The sequence below is a fragment of the Brienomyrus brachyistius genome, chromosome 7 (genome assembly GCF_023856365.1).
Source record: "Brienomyrus brachyistius isolate T26 chromosome 7, BBRACH_0.4, whole genome shotgun sequence".
Lineage (NCBI taxonomy): Eukaryota > Metazoa > Chordata > Actinopteri > Osteoglossiformes > Mormyridae > Brienomyrus > Brienomyrus brachyistius.
The window spans coordinates 7,933,421-7,958,415 of NC_064539.1; the positions used below are offsets into that span (position 1 = coordinate 7,933,421).

Sequence of the window (24,995 nt, forward strand, 5' to 3'; positions counted from 1 at the left end):
ATTGTGTTGTGCACTGTGCCATGGACCCTGCCATGCACTGTGCTGTGTACTGTGGTGATTACTATGCTCTGTACAGTGCTGTGCACTGTGCTGTGTTCTGCGTATTGTGCTCTTTACTATTCCATGCACTGTGCTCTGTACTATGACATGCACTGTGCTGATTACTATGCTCTGTACAGTGCTTATTACTGTGCTCTGTACTATGATGTGCACTGTGCTGATTACTGTGCTGTGTATTGTGCTCCGTACTATGAGTGTACTGTGCTCTGTACAGTGCTTATTATTGTGCTCTGTACTATGCCATGCACTGTGGTCATTACTGTGCTGTGGATTGTGCTCTGTACTATGATGTGCACTGTGCTGTGTACTGTGCTGATTACTGTGCTGTGGATTGTGCTCTGTACTATGGTGTGCACTGTGCTGTGTACTGTGTTGATTACTGTGCTGTGTATTGTGCTCTGTACTATGATGTGCACTGTGCTGTGTACTGTGTTGATTACTGTGCTGTGTATTGTGCTCTGTACTATGATGTGCATTGTGCTGTGTACTGTGCTAGGTACTGTGTGTTACACTGGCTGGGTTTGAACATTCGGACACACTGACCTGCAGTCCCACTTTCCCAGCATCACCTTTCAGACCTGCTTCCCCAGTCACACCCTAATAGCAAAGAAACAAATAACTGGTAACGCGTCAACAAATGAAAAGCAGCTCTGGGGCCTAAAATCACGTGACATTTTGTCCAAGGACAACTAAGCTGAAAGCAAAGGGGACCTAAATCCTGAACAAAGGGACAGACTGTAAGGAGAGAGCAGAGCAGTCAGGGCAGAAAATGTAAATCTGGTGTAAAACTGATGACGTGCTCAGAAATTCTTGTGGAATAAAATTAATCCCATGTGAGATCTTTGCTGTTCTGTTCCTCCTTGATAAAAATGAGATCACGGCACCGTGAAGATGAGATTTCCTGTTCGGACTCATTTCGGTATTCACATTTCTCCGGTTTCTCTCATTAAAAACCATTATTAAAAATCTCACAGAAGGTCCAGCTGGACCAATAACAGAGACCCTGGAAAAGGCCTCAGAGGCCTGTATATATCCTAGAATAATTTGTCATGTGACTCACCAATATATTAAATTTGAGCCTATTCTATTCATAGCGACATCAGCCACTGTGTCCGCTGTCCACAGTGCAGATAACCTCGGATCTTCTGCTTTTCTGCAAATACTCTTATGAAATTATAATCTATATTCCCAAGAATCATGCAGAATATGTACCTCAGGACCCTGAGCTCCGGGGGGCCCAGCTGAGCCAGAGGTTCCAGTTTCCCCCTGAAATACAGAACATTTCAGGCAGGTGCCCTGGGGGGTATTTCCCACAGCAGGATTTTTGGATTGGCCACATAACTTCATCCAAATGTAAGGACTGTCCAATAGGAATGTTACTTTCCTATTCTCAAACTGTTTACACGTTTGGCTTAAGTTGACAGGGAAATCCTGCTTTGTGGAGTAGTCCCTGATCACAGCTGGGTAGTAGGTAAGTAGTAGAAGCTGAACGTCCCTGTACTCACCTTCTTCCCAGTGAGTCCTGCTAGCCCAGGTGATCCAGCTGGGCCTCCAGGACCCTATAGAATGATGGAAAAAATCTCTCTGAGCCCCTATAACCATCTCAATAACTGCTAACCTTGCAATGCAAAAAATACAGAGGACACCCACTGGTGGGCCTGGCAGACCAGACGGCCCTGTTCCTCCCAACAGCCCTGCTCGACCCTGAAGAAGACAAAGAGCATGTAATCATGCTTAATGTGCCTCCACTTCAGAGAGACAGCATGTGGCGCTGTTCTGGGCACATATGATTTCTATTACAACCTGGAGATTGCAATTGTTATTCAGATATCTTACCTGCAGCCCTACGTGGCCCTTTTCGCCCTTTGGACCTCTCTCTCCATTGGCCCCAAGGGCTCCAGAGGGCCCCTCGAATCCAGAGAAACCGTGAGGGCCTACATCCCCCTGTGGGTGAGAGATCAGCTTACTTTGATGCCAGTGGAAGGCGTCTTTAGAGTAAGCGTGTGAGGTGTGAGGATCTCCAACTGGATGTGGTGCCTGTATTCCAAGGAACCACCAACAGTGACATATCCTTGAGTGAGTGGCTCTCTCTATGGGCATCATACAGCAACCTCAACCTAGAGATGAATGTCAATCTCAAGACCACAATGCAGAAACATTGTATCTCAGTAATGTCAGTGATCACTTGGGTGCCAAGGCACCCGTATAGCTGCACTCAGGGCTTGAACCCATGTCTGTAAAAAGGTCGCTTTCTGACAAGCACAAGTTGGTAGCAAACAGCTGAAGCATTTAATTAGAAGTGACTATGTTTAACTCAGTGACTACAGTATATGAATATTTTATTACTATTCTGATGTGCTGGTCACCACAACTCTGTAGCTGATATGTATCGATGCATGGATGGATGTAAAATACATTTATGACAGTGTCTTTTGGTCTGACCTTCTCTCCCTTTGGACCAGGATCACCAGTTTCTCCTGGAGGCCCAATTTCACCCTATAAAAACAATGAAATATATATATGCTCTTTTTTTTTCTCTGTAATTGAAGAAATATATCAGAAAAGAAGTATAGCTAGCATCTTCTGTAGGAAGTAGGCCTGGAGAACTCACCTCCCTACCCCCTGGGCCAGGATCCCCTTGGGGTCCATTGGGGCCTTGAGATCCCATTTCCCCTGGGGGCCCCTTGGACCCCAGCTTCCCACATGTTCCCCGGTCCCCCTGTAATATGGGAATGAGAGAATGATAAAGAAACAAATTAGTAAAAAATTAGAAGGAAAATGTGAAAAAGTAATGGATTTACACGACACAGTTTAACTAATCTATCTATCTATCTATCTATCTATCTATCTATCTATCTATCTATCTATCTATCTATCTTCCATCCATCCATCCATCCATTTTCCAAACCGCTTATCCTACTGGGTCGCGGGAGGTCCGGAGCCTATCCCGGAAGCAATGGGCACGAGGCAGGGAACAACCCAGGATGGGGGGCCAGCCCATCGCAGGGCACACTCACACACCATGCACTCTCACATGCATTCCTACGGGCAATTTGGCAAGTCCAATTAGCCTCAGCATGTGTTTGGACCGTGGGGGGAAACCGGAGTACCCGGAGGAAACCCCACGATGACATGGGGAGAACATGCAAACTCCACACACATGTGACCCAGGCGGAGACTCGAACCCGGGTCCCAGAGGTGTGAGGAAACAGTGCTAACTACTGCACCACCATGCCGCCCCCTCTATCTATCTTCTTCCCCAATATTTTTTTCATTACATGTATCGAAAAAGTAGAAAAACGAGGGAAAGAAAAATAAATGAATGAAAAAAAGGAGAAATTAGTCAACAGAAGTACAGTTTGCGGATCCTCCTTGAAGATGAGGCAGACTCACCGATCCCATATCATCAAGAACAAACAAAAAAAAAATCACACAGAGAGAAACGAGTAGATCCCAGTAAAAAATCCATCAATTCAGACTTCATTTAATCTCTAGCCCTCACCTGCTCTCCTTTCATCCCCACGGGTCCCTCCACACCAGTCCGACCAGCATCTCCCTGGAGAGGCATTATGACAGTGCTTCATATCACACATTTCAGTTACACATCATTACTGGATACGAAATACAGCTTTTCAGCCTCTGCTTCCAGTCAACCATTGCATTCCCTCAAAACAGTTCAGAAAAGCCCATGTGAGCTAAGATCTTCATAAAGAAAGGGCTCCCACAGGTGGTTCAGTGTTGCGTTTCTCCTCCTATCTGATTTGTGGAGTCACCATGCCAGAATACTCCATTTACCTCATGCACACACACATATAAAGACTGTATGGCCATTGCTGGTTTGATTTGACAGTTGTTATAACCTGTAGAATATAAAACCTTTGTAGGCGATGGGAATGTGTGAAAACAAGCATTAGAACACAGAACGCTATGCAATTATTCCCTGTTTAAATGCCCCAGTTGTCCATTTCTCAAAACAATGTGAATAACACTAACCTGTAGACCTTCCAGTCCAGGTGGTCCCATGTCACCGGGAGGTCCTTCCACCCCCTACGCAAGACAACGACAGACGTGTACATCGTGTATTATCAAGGATTTGTTTTTCCCGCCCCAAGGTAACAGCCAACTGTAGACACGTCTCCAGGCACATCACGGACCACCACTTTACCTTTGGTCCCTTACTGCCGGCTGGTCCTGATGATCCAGACTCCCCCTCCTTGCTCTGAAATACAGGAAAACCCAAAAGAGCTTTTATTGGACCCATTATGGCGTTGATCACATGACCAGTTGAGCAGCACTAATCAATTACAGAGTATTACTGTATGTGATTAATGATTACCCAAGTCTTGGATGGTTCTTGGATGCATATACACACCCTTAATGTGACCCGAGTCTCCGCCTGGGTCACATGTATGTGGAGTTTGCATGTTCTCCCCATGTCGTCGTGGGGTTTCCTCCGGGTACTCCGGTTTCCCCCCACAGTCCAAAAACATGCTGAGGCTAACTGAACTTGCTAAATTGCCCGTAGGTGTGCATGTGTGCATGACTGGTGTGTGAGTGTGCCCTGCGATGGGCTGGCTCCCCATCCTAGGTTGTTCCCTGCCTTGTGCCCATTGCTTCCGGGATAGGCTCCGGACCCCCCGCGACCCAGTAGGATAAGCGTTTTGGAAAATGGATGGATGGACAGTTAGACAGGTACAGCAAGGGTAGCATTTTGGCACAAGAATTCATCGTCTTTTCCTGGTGAGGATTGTCAACATCTATGCATACCTGGTCCTTTACACACATATTACACGTATTGCACTCTTGTACAACTTGCCTAATTTGCAGAACATAACTTACTCACTTTACTTACCCTGTATATATTCACATTCAATCACATTCAGATATTTATATGTATTTAGGTGTAGTGTAAAAATGACTGCCCCTCTCACCCTCATTGTGATCTGTCTTGTGTGTTGTTTGTGTTTTATGTTGCACTCATGGTCTTGGAGAACGATATTTCGTCTCACTGTATACTTTATTGTGTATTGTTTAGGATGACAATAAAGCTCTACTTTCTTACTTATTGTAGGGATGCCGGTAGGCTCTCCCAGATAGCACAGGGCACAAGGCTGGGGTGCATCGTGGATGGGATGCCAGTGGGATGTCATCCTCAGTCTTGTAACTGCCAGTCTTAATGGCAGTTACAGTCTTGTGCTCATGGATTTTATGGCAATAAAAGTCATGGATCTTGGATATATCAGGCTCCACCTATTAAAATCTTGGGTTGTAGGTTTAACATTTATTCTAGAAGGTTCTACTTCAGCCATTTGTCTTGAAGGAAGGACAGTTAATGACTGGTCTCTGTGCAGGAGAGCTGTGTTCTCACATTCATTGATGTAGGACATAGCTTCAGAGAAGTTCAGTACGCAGCACGGAACATAGCACTTGCATTACAGAAAGCCTTGCATTAAGCTGCTAAACTATCTCCCTACACTGAGGAAGACAGTCTTTGTTTAAGACCCGATCTGAATTCTGAACACCAGCGGGCAGAGATGTGCTGTAAGCTCATGTCAACCAAACAGAACATGGTGTTTCATCTTTGTTGGTAGAAGTTATGAATTATAAATGCATGAATGAATTATGAATGTGAGGTTATGAATGCTACAGAGGCATCAGGTTTCTGATGCTGAACTCCAACTCTATTGGTCTTAAAATACCATGGAAACAAATCCGGGCATGTTGTGATCATGGACCCAAGATTCAGCAAAGGATGGTCATTGGATGTCAAAGTTCTCAAAGTCATTGAGGGTTCATGTTGTGGAAAACTATGTCCTCATTGCTTATTGCTTATTTTACAGTGAGAAATAACAGAAGAAATAAGAGAAAATGAGAAAAACGGAGAAAATACCCACTCACTGGAATTCCAGATGGACCATCCGGACCTGGTGCACCCAGAGGCCCTTTGCTTCCTGGAGGTCCAGGTTTGCCAAGCGCACCCTCTGGGCCTGGAACACCTGGAGGCCCCTGACAGAGAATGAGAGAGCCGTCAAGGAGCAGTTTCCATCAGTCGTCAAAGAAATGACTCATGGGTCTAATCCTTCACACCTTTGTAGACTGACACTCGCGTGCTAATTTTTGATTTCTTTCAAAGCAAAAGGTGAATTTCTATTAACATCTGAATTTGGGACATCATACTCAAGGTAGCAGAGATCATTACACTGAACCTGCAATCATTCACCCATTTGAGTGGAGCCTTTTTTGTAGGGGTTTGGGACAAAACTGCCGGTGAGAAATGATTAGCCTTGGCTCTGGAAAATGGAATCCTCGGGATATGAAATGGCTAATCATCTCAGAGAGAGGCCTGGGGGGGGGGGGGGTGGGAATGATAGCAGAAACACTCACCGGTGCTCCATGCAGGCCTTGGAGGCCTGGCTCCCCCTGTCTGCCCTAGAGGCAAAAACATCCAACAGGAGGCTGTTAATGACAAAGTACCACCCTGGGGAGATGATCTCATAACCCAACAACATACCTGTGGCCCTGGAGAGCCTCTTCCCCCTTGGGGTCCCTTGTGGCCCTGGAACAATATTTTAAAAGTTAAATGCAATGCACACTCCACACACTTTAAAGCCCACGCTCATTGGGAGTTTTACTTACACAAAATGTTCTGAGGGCAGAACGAATTATGATTGGTTCAGAGAGATAACAAATCAGATTGTAGAGGAGTTGGGTCCAAGCAACTAGAGGAAGCAAAACCAAGACATCTGATTGGTTGAGCCAGCCTTCTCTAGATGGACTTCTCTAGTTGATTGGCATTGGAATCTATCTGAACCTAACACTTTATTCTGCCACACTTAATGAGGAGCCGAAGGGTCTAGTGGTAAGGAAACCGTAACCAAAGGGCTGTGCGCTACACTTGGGGCCTGCTTTTGTACCTTTGAACATTATACGTAAGCTGAGCCATTTCAGCAAAGGATCCAGCTGTCTTGCAGCAAAACAAAGAAGATAAGAACAAGAGAAACCCAGGAAAAACACTGGGGTGCATGTCCCAGCATCAATGGGAGTAGGTGCCGGTAGGTTTACGCATTGACTGGAGCAAAGTGTAGACATTGGTCCAAAGCACTTCAGATTCAACTTGCCTTTTCTCTGTCTATAAATTTCATATGTAGCATTTAAAAATAAAGGTTATTTCTTGCTCTTTTTGCCTTGTCTTTCTTTCAAAAACGGCACTGAAACTGTCCATTGATCAAAGTCAAGATTTCAATGGTTCAACCAAAAATAATTCACTCTCAATTTTCTAATAGAAACCTACAAAAAAAAAAAAATCTGAAAAACCAGGTATCACACTAAAGCTTGAAAAACAATGAGTTTCAGGATATTTGTACCGAAATCCCAAAATCAGCGGCAGAAACTGGCTGTGGAAATGAAAGTGATGTCAGCCATGTCTCAAAAACCATCAAAGATGACTTGAAAATTTTTTTTTTGGTATGAAAATAAACCACTCTGATTTGTTAAATCTAACCTGGGCGGGGTTTTCTTGACGGTACCTAATGAATATGTATTAGGAAACTGGGAAATGTTATACAGCCGCTGACCCTCTTCCGGGCTGGAGCGATCGAGGGCTCTTCTTGGTCATCCATGAACACCCGCATGGCGCTGGGACGAGACGCACACTTACCACTGAGCCGCTTTTCCCTGGTGGCCCCAGCAGGCCTCGTGCTCCAGGCTCCCCCTAGTGGTAGGTATGTAACACGGCTAGTCAACGTCAGTGACAATCACAAAGTGAGCTGGATATCGATGAGGGCTTTCAACGCCATATAGCAGGTTATAACCACGACCACCTTTGTACCAAAAGACCAGCTTAGTTCTACTGTGGATGTATTTAGCTCACTTGAGTGCCAGGGAGGTGTGCTGTAAGGAGGCGGGGATGCGCAATTAGCCTAATATGATATGCTTTCATGGGGCCCAAAATCTCTAGCAGCACCCCTGGTGCAAGGTAGGTTAAAGACGTGTGTACTGATGTCCAGATGGTTGGAGTAAGCCCAGCGGCACCCTTACTATCTCCCCCATGAGTCCTGGCCTTCCACGCATGCCAACCGCTCCGGGGAAGCCCTGGAGAGAGAGGGAACATGCGCAGAAACACAAACACTGTGATTCAAGCTAATTTATCCTGCAGAGAACCACCATATCAACAAGCTGGCATGTATCTGAAACAAGGAGAGGCAATAAGGCCAGAATAATGTGAAGGCTTTCAAAATGAGCCCATTCTCAGTAATAATTCAATACATTGTCCAGGTCAGTTTGGGTCAGTCCAGCGCTAATCCCAGACTGCACACAATCAGGGTCACTGTTTCACTGGAACCCCATGGAATTCTGGAAACAGGGCAATACTGAGAGGAAAGCAGACAGAAGCATATGGGGCACATGCAGACTCACAGCCAAGACTAAAAACAGACCTTCGACTCTGGAGGCATCATTCACTCCAGCTGAATAATATCTTCATTCATTTGCATGCATTCAGTATGAAAATATGAAATAAAAGCCATAAATTTAATAACCTAAAAAGGTCCTCCACATTCTTATTGTGGTAGACAGAGAGACACATGGACTCCAGTGACATAAACCCCCCCCCCCCCCCCCCCCCAACACCCGCTGCCCAATGAGTAAAACCTGATCAGGAATCACTTACATACATGCCTACTGGCCCCTGCGGCCCCTCCATGCCTTCCTTTCCCATGAAGCCCTGGGAGGTAAGAGTACACCAGATGAATGGGCAGGAGAATTATGACATCACTTATTTGAATTATGACATCACTTCCTTTGAATTATGACATCACTTCCTTGATCAAGCAGACATAAATCTGCGTACATACAAATTCCGATATACATACTCACAGTAACACAAAACTATACCTAATCATGTTCAGACCATTCCTGAGACGAAACAGGAAAGGTCGTACTGTTAGATTGCAGCATTATACCTTTCCTGCAAAGGTTTGAGGATTCTGTGTCCCTTTGTTCATAATGGGAGCAGTACTGGTGGTCAAATAGCTTTAAAACCAGCTACGTTCACGTTCAGCTCCAGAGGACTTCATCAGCTCCATGTTTAAGGTAAAAAACTGACTTGCTGGAGTCCAACTGCATCCAAAGCAACAGACCTCATCTTCTTCCTGGAAGCGAATACAACTCACCCTCTCACCAGGGGGTCCAGTGAAACCTTCTGATCCTGGTCTTCCTGGAGGACCCTGTCACGAAATCATTAGATGCATCTCATTTATATTAATGATTCAATGACTAATTTATTATTTGATTTTTGAATCATTGTTTTAACTTATCTAATATTTAACTGATAATAATAACTACATTAATATTTCTCAAGCCCCGCAGATATTTCAATGTACATACATACTTTGCTATTTCAGTTTAAACAGAGAGATATTGGCCTAAGAATTTAAAAAATAATTTCATTTGTAAACAGCAGAGCAGCTACCGGCCAAAAGTACAGAAATACGGAGAGGTGGACTGGGGTGAGACAGCACGCAGGAAGCTATTCTGGGTCTAAAATGCGACTCGTGGAAGAACTCCCCAACACACAGGACCGACAAACCCGGCAAACAACCCGCAAGCCCTAAAACACCCGGTGCGTTATCTGGCAAATGCTTTTATCTAAAGTAACACACATTTTTGAGAAGGGAGGGTCGAACAGCCCCTGGAGAAATTGGGGGTCCTCAGCCTCGCTCAAGAGCCCGACAGTGAAATAACTCTCCAGCCACAGGGATATGAACTTACGACCTTCCGATCACGCCATTCTAACCAGCTGAACCACAGACTGAAAATGGATGTGTTTATCTTTATATGACAGTTTAAAAAGGATTAAACAGATGCTGATGTAAAAAAAGAAAATAAAAACCCTACAGAATGACAAAAGTGTGAACTACCCGCTTGGGATTATGGCTCGGTTCAGCCGGGCTGGCTTTCTGTCTGCCGTTTCATGGCCCCGCTGCAGGTCAGCACATAACACCCTAATGCTGTAATTAAACACTGGGGCAGACAGCGTATGTTTTTTGCCAGGATTTATGCACACTTGGGTTATGCTATGTTTAGTGTTTATTTCCCGAGCAGAGACATTTCCAAAGCAGCCAGCCTCGATAATCATTCCAAGACCTTTTTTTATCCAGCTGGTTGTGCTGTGAAGCAATTCAGGGGACGCTTGCGATCTGGGGCCACCATTTTGCATCTATCTCGCCCGACAACACTTAATGATCACTTCCCCCAGCCTAAGTGAACTAGGGGGAGCTTTCACTATAGCAACCAGAGCGTACAATACTTCAAGACAAGATCTCGATGCGTTTTATCTGAAATTGTTGTGGTGTAGAATGGGACTCCTAAGTGCCCCCTTCTCAGAACTCGAAGGGGGGGGGGGGGGTGCTGGCCAAGACAGCAGGAGGCAGGAATATGGGAACACGGCTACACCGCGCTCAGACCTCACAGCTATGACGACTCTGAGGGATAGCATGAGGATAACAGTCCCCCCAAACACATCCCAGAACCGATGGGACAAAGGGGTGTGCTGGGGTGGGGGGGCATACCGGGGCTCCGGGGGGGCCTTCCTGTCCTGTTTCTCCAGGGGTCCCTCGAAAACCCTGGTGATAAAGAGAGGGAGCAGAAAAAAGAAGACAAAATGAGAGAAAAAGGTGAGGATGAAAGTAAGAAAGGAGGTGGGTGATGGGGGTGGGAATGAGAGAATGGGGGGGTCTTACTGAACTGAGTTTGATCGTTTAAAGTTTATATGTACAAACGTACAATGACTAAAATACAGAAACATAAAATCGACTATAAATGTTTAAAGGGAAAATGGCATTGAAAACGAACAGCAAGACGGAACGTGTTAATCAGTGTGTTTCTGAGATAGTCAAAGGCACATGGATATGGTCAAAGGCTATTTTCTATGGAGATGTTTGGTAGGGGGTGGGGGGGTTTTAAAATTTTGTTAAACAAGGTTAATTAAGGCCCCGTTTTAGTGGAGATCAGACACTCACTCACCCTGGGGCCTCTGCTGCCTGCATTCCCGGCCATACCAAGGTGTCCCTGGGGGAAAGAGTCAGGAAGAGTCACACTCACCCACAGCAGCAAAGACAAAACGAAATGAAACACGAACGCGAGTAGGATGAAAGAGCCCCCCCCCCCCCACACCACTGAACTAACTGCAGTCTACAGCTTACACCAGCGCTTATGCATTTACAATAATCCACCCCACACAGTCACTGTTTTGCATTTCCATCAGTTTACATTTTTAATTAGTCACAGTGTAACAAACGAAGGGAATAAACAGCCTCATTCACAATAAACACAAAATCAGAGAAACTGGCAAATAAATGAAGAGCGCCATCTCATTCCTGTAATGACAATGGTCTGCCCGGTCTCACCGGAGGAGATTTTTCTACCAAACTCCCAGAATGCTTTGGGGCAAGGAGCAAATACAGGGCAGATCGTCCCCTATGCTATCCAGGCCCTCAGCTAATCTCAGATTTTGCTGTAAATAAACATGGCCACGTCCTCCGTATTAGCGGAGAAAAACAAGCTTTCTGCTGCCTGTCCTGCTCTGCAATCGGCAGGTACCAAGCAGGCACCTGATTCCAGGTCACATGATCAGCAGGAGCCAAACATGGCTGTGTGGGGGCAGGCAATGGGCGATGCATGGGAATGATGATCAGGGTATGAGAATATATAGAATGGGAACCTGTGTACCAGGCTTTCCTTCAGGTCCTTCAGCCCCAGACAAGGCCTGCAAACCCTGTAAAGCACAAAAGAGGAACACACACAAACAGACACACATAGTATAACATGGGGTTATAAACTAGTCACTTCAAAAGGGTGTCCAGTCCAGCATTCACACTCCTTACCGGCACTCCCGGTGGGCCAGAGAGTCCTCGCTGTCCCATGCGACCCTGGAGGGACAGGGCTGTATTTTAGGGTTGTCTCATTAACTACCGCGCCCCCTGCAGTCCTCTATGGGATATAACCACAATAAATAAATAGTCAAATGTCTTTACAGTGAGGAGCAATGACAGGAGTTACCCGAGGGCCTTTGGCTCCTTGTTTTCCAGGACGTCCCTCAAGTCCTCTGACCCCCTTAATAACGACACAGAGGCACATTAAGAACCGCTGCTGTGACTTTGCTGGGTGTCGGAAAAGAACCATGAAAACAAAAAGCTCAAATATGCAAATAAAATTCAAGTAACAGTCTGACATCTGTTCGCTTTCTAGATGCATTTTAGAGAAGAATTTAACTTTCCTGATTTTTGTCTATGTGTAAAGAGCAACCAGATAGCACGTAAACAGTAGCAGAGCGGAAGATTACATTAAAGGGTGCAGGAATACGAGCGGAGAATGTTTATTTTGTGTCCACGGCCTCGAAGGCTGTCGGAATGATCTCTTTTACTTTTGGTGGAAGCCAGTGCTGCCCGTAAAGATGGAGAACAGAAGCAGGCTGTGTCCCATTTATACGTCTCGAGTTAGTACAAGGTGTCTCTGACCTTTGAACCTTCTTTGCCAATTTTTCCCTGAATGCCGGACTCTCCATCTTCACCCTGTGAAATATACAAACTTTCCATTAGCGGTAAGAATAGCGGTTAGAATTAGGGTTAGGGTTAGGGTTAAGTATACTGCACATATTGAATGACGCCGTGACATTGTATTTTGGGGGAGAGCAGTCGAAAGTGTTGGTAACTATTTCTGTCCCCCAGAATCTGCCCTTTATATATTTGTGTTTTGTTTAATTTATAGATTTTACTTTTGTTTAATTTGTTTCTTTTACAGTCCTTGCCCCCTCATCAGCCCATTTAAAATTTGAGGGTGTGATACGGGTAGGGTGGGCATAGGTGGGGGGGTGGAGCAGAATTAAGGATCTGGAGCATTGAATAGATTGCGGTGTAGTTAGTAATTAATGGTTGGCACCAGAGGTGGGTAATTCAAGTCCAGACCGGGATTTCGTTTCAACTAACCAGTTGAATACTTTGTGACTGACTCTTTAGGTTCAACTGGTTCGTTGAAACAAAATCCTGGTCTGGACTTTTACTCTCTGGACCTGAATTACCCACCTCATTATATGCTTTTGTTTATTGTTCCATTCTATGAATGTGCCACAGAAATCCAATAGAGATTTTTATTTTTTTTTTAATCTGTCCAGGTCTTTTTGTCCTTCTCTGACGGGTGACGGCTCACACCCACGTGCTGCCAGGCTGCCATGCTGGGGGACAAAAGCAGGGACGTGTGGCCAGGAAGAGACTAATACCTGGATCCCTTTAGGACCTGGCTGACCTTTCAGCCCAGGGAAGCCCAGCAGGCCGACAGGACCTCTCCCCCCTTGAGGTCCCATAATTCCCGGAGCTCCCATGAGGCCCTGCGTGGAAGTGGATACAGCAAGCGTGACGACAGCCATCTTTGACACAAGAGCCTTGTAACATCTTCGAAAGAACAGCATGTTAAACTATAGACTATGCTAAACTACTATGATATTAAGAGGAATAAATTAACTAGAACATATTCATATGTTTCACCTTTTAAACTCAACATTTATGTCCCAACGATTTATCGAAAGCACTGAACAGTACAAAAGGTTTAAAGGGAACAGGGAAAGGCCTTAGATATAAGCCAACGATGAGAACTGGGGTCACAGTAAGTGTAGCAGGTAGCTCCACGCCAACCCACCTTGCTATAAAGTCCTGGAAGCTAGAGCAGCGTTTCCCTAACCAGTGCTCAGGGTACACTGGACCGGTCCACATTTTTGCTTTGTTCCAGTTCTCAGCACACCTGTAAAGCTCTTGATTGCTTGGGTGAGGTGTTCTAGGGACTGGGATCAAATAAAAATGTGGATCTGTCCAGTGTGTCCCAAAGACCGGCTTGGGAAACACTGGCTTAGAGTGTCTGTCTCGGGGACAACACTGCGGCTGCCTGTCTGAGATTTGAAAGCAGGATTCGCCAGCATCTTTCTCCTGTACAGTGTGTAGAGCGCTATGATTCAGGATGGCCTCATAAACTGGATTCAGGTTCTCACCCTGGCTCCTTTGAGTCCTGGGTTTCCATGGTCTCCATCTGGCCCCGTAGCACCCTGTGGGGGCAACAGAGAAAGACTGGAGAGAATGACACTGTCTAGCTGTAGAGGACACACTGGGTAGGGAGGAGACACATTAAGTAAGATTAATAACACAGTACGATGTCTTACCCTGTCACCGGGAGGCCCTTGTGAACCTTGTGCTCCCATGGGACCCTTAAAGATGCAAGCAAGATGACAGCAAGATAGTTTTACAATGTTAATTAGCCCAGCAGCTGTGCTTACTGAAAGCAGCGTATATCTGCTAGATATCGGAGTCTGCCCAACAGTTCAACATCCTACTGATATCAGTCTGTTCTACGGTCGCTTCCCCTGACCAGTATGCAAACCTGGTCATGTGACTGTAGACATCATGTTCAGTAGCAGGGTCCTTTTGGCCAGCGGTCCAGCTTCTCAAATGTATATGGTACATGTGTTGTCACCCCCCCCCCCCCCCGAGTGGGACCCAGCCGGCAAATTTTACAAAGCGGCCCTTTTTGTAACAGATGATCACATAAAATTCAGGACTATCTACCAAGTACCCTCCTCCCCCCTCTCCCCCACAGGGTCAGCAAAGTTATTCCGTTGGGCCCGCTGCGTTGAGACCCCCCCTCTAGCCCTGCTCCCAGGTGACCTTTGTTGTCGTGTTATCCTATTACGCTTAAGGCAGGGGGGTGGGAGGGTGTGTGACTGCATTTTTATGATGTATGTAACCCCCCAGAAATGGGGAAGCTTTCGACGTGTCCCCCCCCCCCGAAGAGTGTTCACAGGACCGAAGACACAGCTGAAGAGGCTGTGGAACTCGACCAAACGTCAGCCGGCACTTATTATGGATCAGAATCACAGCTCCGCCGAAATGCGAACCGCATGCAGATATTCCGGCGAACGCGCTCTGCAGGTCTGACGGCGCCGCAGCAGTCACGCAGTTTGAAAAGTGGAGCATGTGCCCCATTGTTTATCTGCCCTCTTGACCTCTGACCTTTCAGGTTTCTTAGGCAGAAACAAGTTTTTCAAAAAGCAATCGCTGTTGAAACTGAGATACATAAGGAGAGCAAGGCGGTGATTCTGCATCAGTCTGCTGGGGTGCTTTGTTTTGTCTTCACATCTTCACACTCACTCTGCTGAGTGGAAATATTTCAAAACTTATGCTACAGTATTAATTTGCTGAGAACACATGATGCTCCACAGCACCTTATTATTATTATTATTCTGCTAAACTGGATACTAATATTAGTGACACAGGTTAGGACAAGGGTCCTTTCTGGGATCCCCTGGGGTTTAGAAAACTTTTTGTCCTGTCTAGACCGCAACTTAATTGACCATAAATGGCAATACGGGTGACCTCGTCATAGACAAGGTACCGGCAAGGTCAGCCCACTTCCGTACCTTGGGGGCCGAGTCAGGCAGGTACTTACTGCGAGCCCCTCGAACCCTGGTTCCCCTCTTGCCCCAGCTGGTCCGACAGGTCCCTGGTGGAAGGTTGGCCAAACAAAAGGCAAATAAAGACAGAGACAGAAAGTTTAATTCATATCATGCTGCACCACCTTTATCGTCTGTTCTACTCTCTCACTAAGGCTTCTGCTCTCAAACGTAGAGATGCAGTTAAATGCAGCATGTAGAGCACAGCGCAGCCGAACTTGAGCACCACTGACATCATGACCTAATTTATCGCCCGCCCTGCCGATACATACATCCCCGTAAGGCACTTCATCTACTTTCATACATCTTTCATCATGCAGTTACAATATCTGTGTCAAACCTGGCTTGCCCTTACACTTGAACTTAGAAGCATTTATGTAACATTAGCCATGATTTAGAGTACTTAAAAACGCTTGTCGCCACACTATATTTTTATTAATCTCATCTCAGTGATGAGCACCAAGGCGTAAGATCTTGTCTGCTTCTCTTCGGCTCACGCTTGTGTTGTACATATTCACGCCACCCCTCTTCCTGTCTGGCTTTATAAGAGAAGGTTCCCTTTTCTGGGCAGACTGACCAGCGAGCTCGATAAGCTACGGCAAGTTCCACGTTGTCTGGCCTGACCACAGCCCCAACCGGCGCACCGACAGGAGAAATTCAGACATGAATCTGAGCTGTATGAGGTAATGGCTGTGTGTGTTCTTTTATTTTTAAAAACTTACAGTGTTTCCTTTGGGGCCGGGAGCACCACTAATTCCAGGTTTACCCTAGAGAAGCAGGACAAAGGCAGGGTAATTGTGTAGTCATCCACTGCAGATATTAATTAGCGACAATAATGTGAAATACTAATGCCAAATTCTAAGACTGTTACTTAGAGCATCAAAACTGGATTCAGCTACGTAGTATTTTTTTATTTAAAATTCCTTTGCACTGGTACATGGAGGTTTTAGGAGGCGACGGAAAAGTGTCTTATACCACACAGCCTTTATAAAACGTGGGGGCACACATTCATTTCACTAAACACTCCTTGGGTCCTGGTGAATGTCACAACCACAGGTGTATCCAGACCTCCGATTTTGTGTCTCAGCCCCCCTGAAATAAAATTTTCTTGAAAATGAATTCTAATTAGCCCCATATTTTCCCCCCACTCCAAAAACTTAATTGTGAGGGACCCTCCCCCCCCGTGGAGGATGATGGGATTGCATCCAATATTTTCATCAGGAGTGCTGAACTCCCCAAGCGTCGAATCCCGCAACAGGCAGTGGGATGCAACACATCACGCTGCTCCAGACTTGGTCTGGCATACTGATTTTGGATCACATGACCATCTGGTGAAACATCCTCTTTCACACCTCCCCCCTTGTGCTCAGGACCCCTGGTGTGTTACCAGTGACTGCCAGCCAGCAGGACCGACCCATAATGTGAGATATGGGGAGGGGGGGGTCGAATGTTAACAGAGCTGAACGAAAATACCTGGGCACCTCGGAGCCCTCGAGATCCGCTCGGTCCTTCCAGCCCTGGTGGACCCTGGATGAGGCAAAGAAAGGCAAAGGTCGTTTACCAGGACAGGGTGGCACTGCGCTAGAATGCAAATCAAGCCATGAAGCCATCGAATGGTTGCTACACACCTGGGGGCCTCTGGGCCCCACAGCTCCAGGTGGTCCAAGGTCTCCCTGTGAAGACCAGAGTGCAGAATATGGGACAGTGTCTGATCAGCTCTCCCACCAAAAACCAAGCACACTGCTCCCACTAGTAAGTTATGGCAGGTTCCCACGCCCCCAAAGCCCCCAAAAAAACTCTCACCTGTGAACCATTCACCCCTTGAGCTCCTATGGCACCGGTTAAACCTTGGGCACCCTGTATAAACACACACAAGACTATTATTTCAAAGAATGGCTCACCTATCATTATTCAACCGGAGACATCATAAATCAGCAGATAGAGTGGAAAACGGCGACGATAAAAGAACAGCCGCTGCTCTGAAACTCACTACTGCCCCTGGTGGCCCAGGAATGCCGTCAGGCCCATACTCCCCCTAGAAAACAAAATGCGAAATGTGATCTGGATGAGAGTCACAGGGTCATGGGTACCATTCTAAAGCTCAGCCAATCCAGGTAGTGACTCACCTGGGGCCCCGGGGCCCCTTCCACTCCTGGAGCCCCTCTTAATCCCTGTGGCCCCTGAAGGTCATATGAGAAAAAGCATGTTCCTTAATTCTGCCGGTTACTCCAGTGGCTGAACAGCTAGTCAATATTTGGCGCCCAATACAGTGGTGATGTCACCCAGAAAACCGCCATTTTAAGCGATTCTGAATGACGTCTGTCACAGAACACGGAGCAGAACTTCCCAAAACCATGTGATGCGCCTCTACTTTTACTAGCTCCCATTTCATGAATATAGTCCTAATGTCTTCCTGTGCGTGGGGTTGGTGGTAGGCTTTCATAAATAAGAGTAACATAACTGATATTAAACTAACAAGGAGCGAGAGAGCTGGTAGGTGAAAGATCTCCAACGAAACAGAATGTGCGTCAGAAATGGCTGATTTGTTTTCCGTTAATGATTAGGAGTAATCAGCAGAATATACTCTACTAAACATTTTCTTAATAAACACATGAAGAAGCCATCATTGCCATAATGATTATGGTGCATTTATTTTTCCTTTTCGATTACCCCCGAGCCCCCCCCCCCCTCCCCATAAAATTATCTGAAGCTTGCAGAGATGCTTCTTCATGTCCACAGTGGTCTGATTCACTCACTTTAAGAACAGACACCGTAATTTTAAAAACCTTGGGCCGACTGCTACACTGGTCCTGGTAGAATGCCTCTAGGAGGTGATGTTGCTCCTAACGGACTCACCGGTTGTCCCACCGGACCCTTGAGGCCGGACTCCCCTTTGGATCCCTGACACAGAAAAACACACGTGAGACCAAAATATTGGCTGTTGACAGTGTCCAGCATGATCACTCCATTTGTGGAACAGCAGACCTGCCGATTCCCTTAGTATTTCTCAGATAAAACAGAAGGTGAGATGAATCTTGCATTAGCTTTTTAAGAAAGATCACTGCACATGACTTTTCACTAAGGCTGTCAATGAGAGCTATTGTTCTCAATCCCAATTTGAAGAACGAGGTGTTCCAAAAATATTTAAGCATTGGGCTGAAGTAATTATTATGCTGATTGAACCAATTTAGCAGTTGCTGAAGCCAGTAACCCACAAGAACCAGGGTTGAGAGACACTGGCCTCAAACCTTAAATAAAGTTATTTCAGGAATTGGAAGACCGCAATCTCTTTTGTATGTTGCCCACCACTTGGGGGCGACATAGGGCATATATGCACACCCAAAATATCAATGTAAAAATGGATCGAACTACACTGAACATTCAGTGTGAATGTTATGGTTTTCATTGTGGGGGAAATTGAAGTACCTTCTCTCCTGGCTCTCCTTGGTCGCCATAAGGTCCTCCATGTCCAACTGAACCCTACAAAAAAAAAAAAATAAAATAACTCTCTCCAGCATATGTTGCAAGACCATGATGATAAGCACAAAAGTCACTATTTAAAATGTCAGGTCTCTCACATGCATCACTCCTTATTTGCCAGTAGATGCTACATCTGCCAGTAATAATGTGTTCAGATTAGTTCAATATACACTACCTGGGCAAAAACAAAGTCGCACACTTCCATATTTCGTTGGACCACCTTTAGCTTTAGATTATAGCGCACATTCGTCAATGCATTGTTTGCACAAGCAAAACTCAACATTTTTTTTTCCAGATTTGCATTAATTTCTTGAGATCTTGCATTGATGATAGGCGAGTTGAACCACTATATGAAGTCCTCTTCAGCACGTCTTTCAATGGAGTTAAAGTCAAGACACTATGGTGGCTAGTTCATGAGTGAAAATGATTCCTCATGCTCCCTAAACCACTCTGACAGTTTGTGCCCAATGAATCTTGGCATTTTCGTCTTGGAATATGCCTGTGCAGTTAGGAAAGAAAAAGCCCTTTGATGGGGTAACCTGGCCGTTCAGTAGATTCAGGTACTCAGCTGGCTTCGCTTCATTGCTGCATAATGTTGCTGAGCTGTAACAATGATCCAATCATTGGCTCTTAAGTACTTGCTGATTTAAATTCAATCGGTGACTATTTTTTGGCCAGGCGGCGTATATTCAACATTGAGAAATACCAGGTAACCTGTTAGATTCAGGCTGCTTTAATGAAGACTCCATCCTCTCCAGAGCAGCAGTAAAAATGTAGAACAATGGGCGAAAGGGTTCAAATCTGACTCTTCAGCTAAGCACCTTTGTCTGCTCACTCGGCATAAAGTCATTCAAGTCTAAGCTCTGTCCAGGCTAATTAACCTTGTTGTTCTACTTGATTTTTTTTTGCATGAAAGCACACTACAGGCCCCTCAGGCTAGAGAGATAATTTGATATTTAAATAATAAAAAAATAATTCCCAACCATATACTGTGAAATAAGGTTGCCCCTGCATGGCTTGACCAATGTCTGAAGAAACACTGCCCCCTTGTGGCTATCTAAGGTACTAAAGATAGAAAAAGAGTCTGCACTTTCCCCAGTCCTTGGATGAGTGCTCACAGCATGGCCTGGCTCTGCTTCTCTTACCTCGTCCCCCTTCTCCCCTTTCTGTGCTGCTTCACCTTTATAACCCAGAAGACCCTGGTGAACATGCAGAAAAAAAACATCGAGTCAGGAATCTTCATCACAGCACGGACGAGCTCCCCGTGAATGTATTAAGAATGTATTACTCTGATGCTCTGTTACCATGGTCAGGAGAGGAAGTGAACAAGAGCAACGGCGACCTTTGCCCTCACCCGGGGGCCTGGTATCCCAGGGGGGCCTGGCTGCCCGTCAAGTCCATGTTCCCCATGCGTCCCGCTGTGCCCCTTTCGGCCTGGCATGCCCATCGGACCTGGCTCACCCTGAGGAGGGCACAGTCACAGGATTTGGGGTGACACAAAACTTTACAAATCCCTGTATTTGATAACCTCAAATGTGTGTGTTTTTTCTTTTTTGGGGGGGGGGGGGAAATTCTGCTTAGTTTTAAAGTTTAGAATTTCTGAATAGAAGAACAGAAATATCAGACTGCTCATATTCTACATGAAGTCTGCCGCAAACACTGCAGCGAAAATGGCGAAGACGGCACCAGGCAGCTTCCATGCGACCAGCCAGACGGCACCAGCGGGACACGATGTCATCGGTAACATCTCTGCTGCCACCCGTGGATGTAACGTGAGCCTTTCCCACATCCTCACATAATCGAGAACAGCTTTCCCTCTAAAGCAAACCAAGCTGCGGAAAGTCACTTGTAACCAAACGGCGCCACGCGTCTCAACGCAAAATGAATTGGAACGGCGGACAAAAGCAAACTCTGCGGTCCGTCCTGGTTGGCCAACACGCCTGAATGAGAATCTGACAGTAATATTGTAAGTCTTTCATATGATTGGTGACATCTCACCGTCAAACCTGGGCTCACTGCAAGTGTGTTGATTAGCGTTGAAGTTAGTTATGGAAAAAACAACGCTTTAGGGTCTACAGTGACTGGGCAGGCTTTCCCCTACGCCATCAATCAACCTGTGGTTTAACCCAGTGAGAACAACCAACAGGAATGGTGATTGACAATCTCATCCCGTCCCATGGCTTTTAAAGAATGATTATTCTTTATTTGGAAGAACTGGATCTGCGGCTGAAAGGTTGCAGACTAAACGCGGTTTTGGGAGAGGAATCCAACAGGAATCTATATTAGCAATTCATCCAATCAGTATTGCATCCATATCTCTGTTACTGGGCTGTATGAGTATAATGATACACATATAATAATAACATGTTTCCATTTACGCTTTTACAAAGACTTCCAATGAACTCTTTAAAGCGATTAACAATAACAAAACTGACAAACTTTTTTTTTTTTAGTTAGTTAGTTTTTAAAAAGGGGGTTGGGGTTGCCATCCTTGTGGGAATCTCTGCACACTGTCAAGCATGGCCCACAGCGGTACAAACACATCAACAGGATTCCACTGCTATCCTCACCCTGCACACAACCAGGGTGGGAAGGCCAGCCATCACACTGCCTGGTCGTTTCTGCAGTGCTAAATCACCCGGGCTTTGATGTAGTGGTAGTCTGGAAAAGTGCTAAATCCCGCCCCCCCCCCCCCCCGCCAAAGATCTTTCAGCCGTGAAAGCTAACTCACGGTGGTAGGGTGGACTGTTTACAGTATGCGGCATGTAGGGGAGGGTGCATTACACACCTTCATATTTCACACATGGGTTCAACAAATGAGGATTTATTTAATTACACTCTGACCCCAGTGGAATAAATCTGGCCTCTGCCTTGACTGAAAAAATCCCCAGGTGGCTATGTGTCATTAATCAGAACAAACTGTATTTTTTTGCCATTCTTTATATTTTACTGGAAGAAGAATAACAGCTGCCACCTAATCTGCAAGTTACCGGCGGAACAATCCGCTGAGTGACATGGGGTAGAGAGCGGGACGCCGTATCTGCCGTAGACAGGATCGCCGCTACGGTGTGGGGTCCAAAACAGGGTGCCTCTAATCGGCAGTTCAGTGAAAGAAGATTAAGCATGTTAACCCCAGTGGACCCATTAAAGTCTCATTAAGATCTTATTGCTAACATAAAGGCCGTGATGTAATCCCACCCTAAAACAGTAAATAGTCCGTTACCTCAAATGGCAATAAATGGCTGCCCGGCATCACAGCGGCAGGACGGTGGGGTGGAAGGTGCAGAAATGTGGGGGGGGGGGGGGGTCAAGTGAGTATGTGAAGTATCCCTGAGTAGCACCATGTGCACAGGTGTTGATGACCACTAATGACGAGCAGCAACTGACAGGCAACCTGCTAAGTTGAGCAGCGTATGGCTCTGTGGGTGTCTAAAGGTTGTTGGTTCGAATCCCAAGCCCAGCCCTTGAGCGAGGCCCTTAAGCCAGGGGCTCCAGAGACGCTGTCTGCCCCTGATCTGTGATCCTCGTGTGTCCGTTGGTTTGGAATGATAAATAAAATGCTAACATATGCTATGAATGACTTTCACCTGGTTTCTGGTAAGGAGCCTGAGGTGCTGTTGTTTCACTGTCTTTCTGTAAACCTACACTAAGCCCCTCCAATAATGAGGCTGTCTGACCCTGCCTGAGTCCTCATCCATCCCAACGGCATTCTGCTGGGTTGGCCTTGGGGTTCTGCTCTACTGACCACAAGGCTGGGATACTTGCATACTTCATAGTTACCCCTGTCCCGAGTGACTTTGGGGAGGGTGGGGGAAACTTAATCCCCTGTGTTGTGTCAATTACCATGTCTCCTTGGCGTCCAGGAACCCCTTGCTGCCCGGGATCCCCAGGCTGTCCCTGTGTAGATTGAACGATGGCAGTCAACACGATGGCTTATCTTCAATGGACATGAGGTACTACTTTGTCGTAATGCTGTTATCATTAAGTAATGATGCGTTGCAGTGCAGTGAAGACTCTTTATATGCCATCTCTGTGTTTCTCACCGGCCGGCCAGGTCTTCCTGTCTCCCCTGCTGGTCCAGGAGGCCCCTGCAGCCTCTAAAAGCTCATAAAGAGGAAGCTGTCATCAGAGGCTGTCTGAGACCACTCCCTTCCCACCCACATCCAATCATAATGGGACACGCCCACTTTCAGTTACAAGCACCGCACCCAGCACCATTAACAGCCTATCACAATAATTGCTGATCCCGACCTGCCACACCCACTTCCAGTTAGTCATTAGTCATGGTTACTTCCAGGCAAAGGCAGCTTTGGAAAGGATGTTTACTTACAGGCCAGCCGGCTTGGAGTAGCTGGAAGAAGGAGCTTTGCTAGGGGAAGAGGAACACACATGGCATGAGTTAATATAGGACTGGAGCAGAGATGGATGGCAATTCCAAAAGCAGCGGCCACATCAAGGGAACGATTCTGCTGAATATCCATGGCGTTTATTGGGTCGTTACTCTAACGGCTTCCTTGGATTGCCCAGGCGTGGTGTCCTGTCAGGTAGAAAGATCAGCGACTCAGCCGTTTATTGGTTCCGTCCCTCTTCAGTCCAGATGCGGACACCATGGAACATTAAAGGCATTTGCTCTGCCTGAGCTGAGAGTATTACTCAGCGTTGTACTGCAATGACCAGCATACAGCACTGAGCTTTAAGCTGCATATGTGAACACAGATTCCAGGTGACCAGAGGAACAGCATGGTTTGTGGACAGGATTATCTTGTGCTGTTTATGTGACACATAGTGCCCGTGAACCTCACACACGACTAGTTTTGAAGCCGTATTGCTTCCATTTTACCCATGCATTAACCTAACAGCTTATATAAATACCAGAGATGGGAAGAAGTCATTCCTTAGGGAGTCCAAGTCCTTCCATCATTTTTGTTGTCAAGTCACAAGTCATCAAATTTGTGACTCAAGTCCAAGTCAACCTGTGAGTCATGTAACTTGAGTCCCTATCTATGTCAGTTTTTTTTACCTTTAGTGATTAAAACTAAAAAGCCGCCACAAGTACGTCGTAGGATACGTTCTTTGTAGGCAGAGATAATCTGAAAAGAGCAGCAGATTTTACATCCTTGGATTTGCAGAGAGTGATGCATGTTTCCAACTACCTCAGGAGACCTTGCATTCAGGCAATTGAAAATGAAGACAGCAGAGAATTAATATACATTGAAATTATAAAATTACAATTATGGTATCCAGAGGGGGGGACTATAACCTCAAATCTTCGAGTAATAGGGTCCAGGTCGGGTCCAAGTCTTGAGTTGAGTCACAAGTTATCAAATTTGTAACTTGAGTCCAAGTCGAATCATGGCAGACCTCACCGGTCAGCAAACCTTTTTACAATTAACGATAGATTCTGTACTATCAAACACAAGCTTCTTTCTCACCAGAAGGGTGTCCAAAACTCCGGTGCAGGGGTGAAACAAAGGGGTTTATGTTTCAGTCTGTGTCAGGGCAGGTTATATAAAAACAGTGTTAAACTAAACAAAACACTGAGGAGGAAATTTGCAAAAATATTCGGAGACACAAATTAAATCCCCCCCGTGGAGTAATTTATGTCTGAAGCTGTTTATTATACTTAATCCATCACTGTCTTAGATTAACAGTTTTCTTTGCATTTAATTATGCAATGCACTGTGATAAAAAAAATATTCTTTTAATGTTGTCCTATGTACATTGTGTCCATGGCCACCATAAATGTCTGTTCATGTATTAAAAACACGCATTTTAAATGTCTTGACTATGATTGCCAATTGTGTCATAACAGATTTATTTTGTTTTACATTTAGAGAGATAAATCAATATGCATGTTAAATGGTACGTGTTAAAGCAGTATTCATAAATATAATTTATTAAAAGATTTGTTTTTAAACATGTTTCATTGTAATTGTTTAAGTCATGTTTAGGAAACGTATCTTTA

At 45.7% G+C, this 24,995-nt stretch overlaps 1 protein-coding gene across 3 annotated transcripts in view; it reads right to left on the reverse strand.

Moving 5' to 3' along the window:
- Window positions 1-24,995, reverse strand: part of si:ch211-196i2.1 (collagen alpha-1(I) chain) — an 82,347-nt gene that overhangs the window by 13,074 nt on the left and 44,278 nt on the right. For all 3 annotated transcript variants that reach the window (XM_049020373.1, XM_049020374.1, XM_049020375.1), the window contains 40 exons: window positions 23,361-23,399; window positions 23,074-23,127; window positions 22,874-22,927; window positions 20,385-20,492; window positions 20,176-20,229; window positions 18,977-19,030; window positions 18,407-18,451; window positions 17,677-17,730; window positions 17,541-17,585; window positions 17,354-17,407; window positions 17,179-17,223; window positions 17,024-17,077; window positions 16,273-16,317; window positions 15,547-15,600; window positions 14,264-14,308; window positions 14,096-14,149; window positions 13,334-13,441; window positions 12,576-12,629; window positions 12,118-12,171; window positions 11,943-11,987; window positions 11,780-11,833; window positions 11,083-11,127; window positions 10,629-10,682; window positions 9,231-9,284; window positions 8,729-8,782; window positions 8,098-8,151; window positions 7,718-7,771; window positions 6,572-6,616; window positions 6,445-6,489; window positions 5,959-6,066; window positions 4,226-4,279; window positions 4,054-4,107; window positions 3,563-3,616; window positions 2,672-2,779; window positions 2,503-2,556; window positions 1,897-2,004; window positions 1,711-1,764; window positions 1,566-1,619; window positions 1,273-1,326; window positions 604-657 (listed from right to left, as the gene is read on the reverse strand). In XM_049020373.1, coding sequence (XP_048876330.1) covers window positions 604-657; window positions 1,273-1,326; window positions 1,566-1,619; window positions 1,711-1,764; window positions 1,897-2,004; window positions 2,503-2,556; window positions 2,672-2,779; window positions 3,563-3,616; window positions 4,054-4,107; window positions 4,226-4,279; window positions 5,959-6,066; window positions 6,445-6,489; window positions 6,572-6,616; window positions 7,718-7,771; window positions 8,098-8,151; window positions 8,729-8,782; window positions 9,231-9,284; window positions 10,629-10,682; window positions 11,083-11,127; window positions 11,780-11,833; window positions 11,943-11,987; window positions 12,118-12,171; window positions 12,576-12,629; window positions 13,334-13,441; window positions 14,096-14,149; window positions 14,264-14,308; window positions 15,547-15,600; window positions 16,273-16,317; window positions 17,024-17,077; window positions 17,179-17,223; window positions 17,354-17,407; window positions 17,541-17,585; window positions 17,677-17,730; window positions 18,407-18,451; window positions 18,977-19,030; window positions 20,176-20,229; window positions 20,385-20,492; window positions 22,874-22,927; window positions 23,074-23,127; window positions 23,361-23,399 — 2,334 coding nt within the window. The remainder of the gene's footprint in view (window positions 1-603; window positions 658-1,272; window positions 1,327-1,565; window positions 1,620-1,710; window positions 1,765-1,896; window positions 2,005-2,502; window positions 2,557-2,671; window positions 2,780-3,562; window positions 3,617-4,053; window positions 4,108-4,225; window positions 4,280-5,958; window positions 6,067-6,444; window positions 6,490-6,571; window positions 6,617-7,717; window positions 7,772-8,097; window positions 8,152-8,728; window positions 8,783-9,230; window positions 9,285-10,628; window positions 10,683-11,082; window positions 11,128-11,779; window positions 11,834-11,942; window positions 11,988-12,117; window positions 12,172-12,575; window positions 12,630-13,333; window positions 13,442-14,095; window positions 14,150-14,263; window positions 14,309-15,546; window positions 15,601-16,272; window positions 16,318-17,023; window positions 17,078-17,178; window positions 17,224-17,353; window positions 17,408-17,540; window positions 17,586-17,676; window positions 17,731-18,406; window positions 18,452-18,976; window positions 19,031-20,175; window positions 20,230-20,384; window positions 20,493-22,873; window positions 22,928-23,073; window positions 23,128-23,360; window positions 23,400-24,995) is intronic.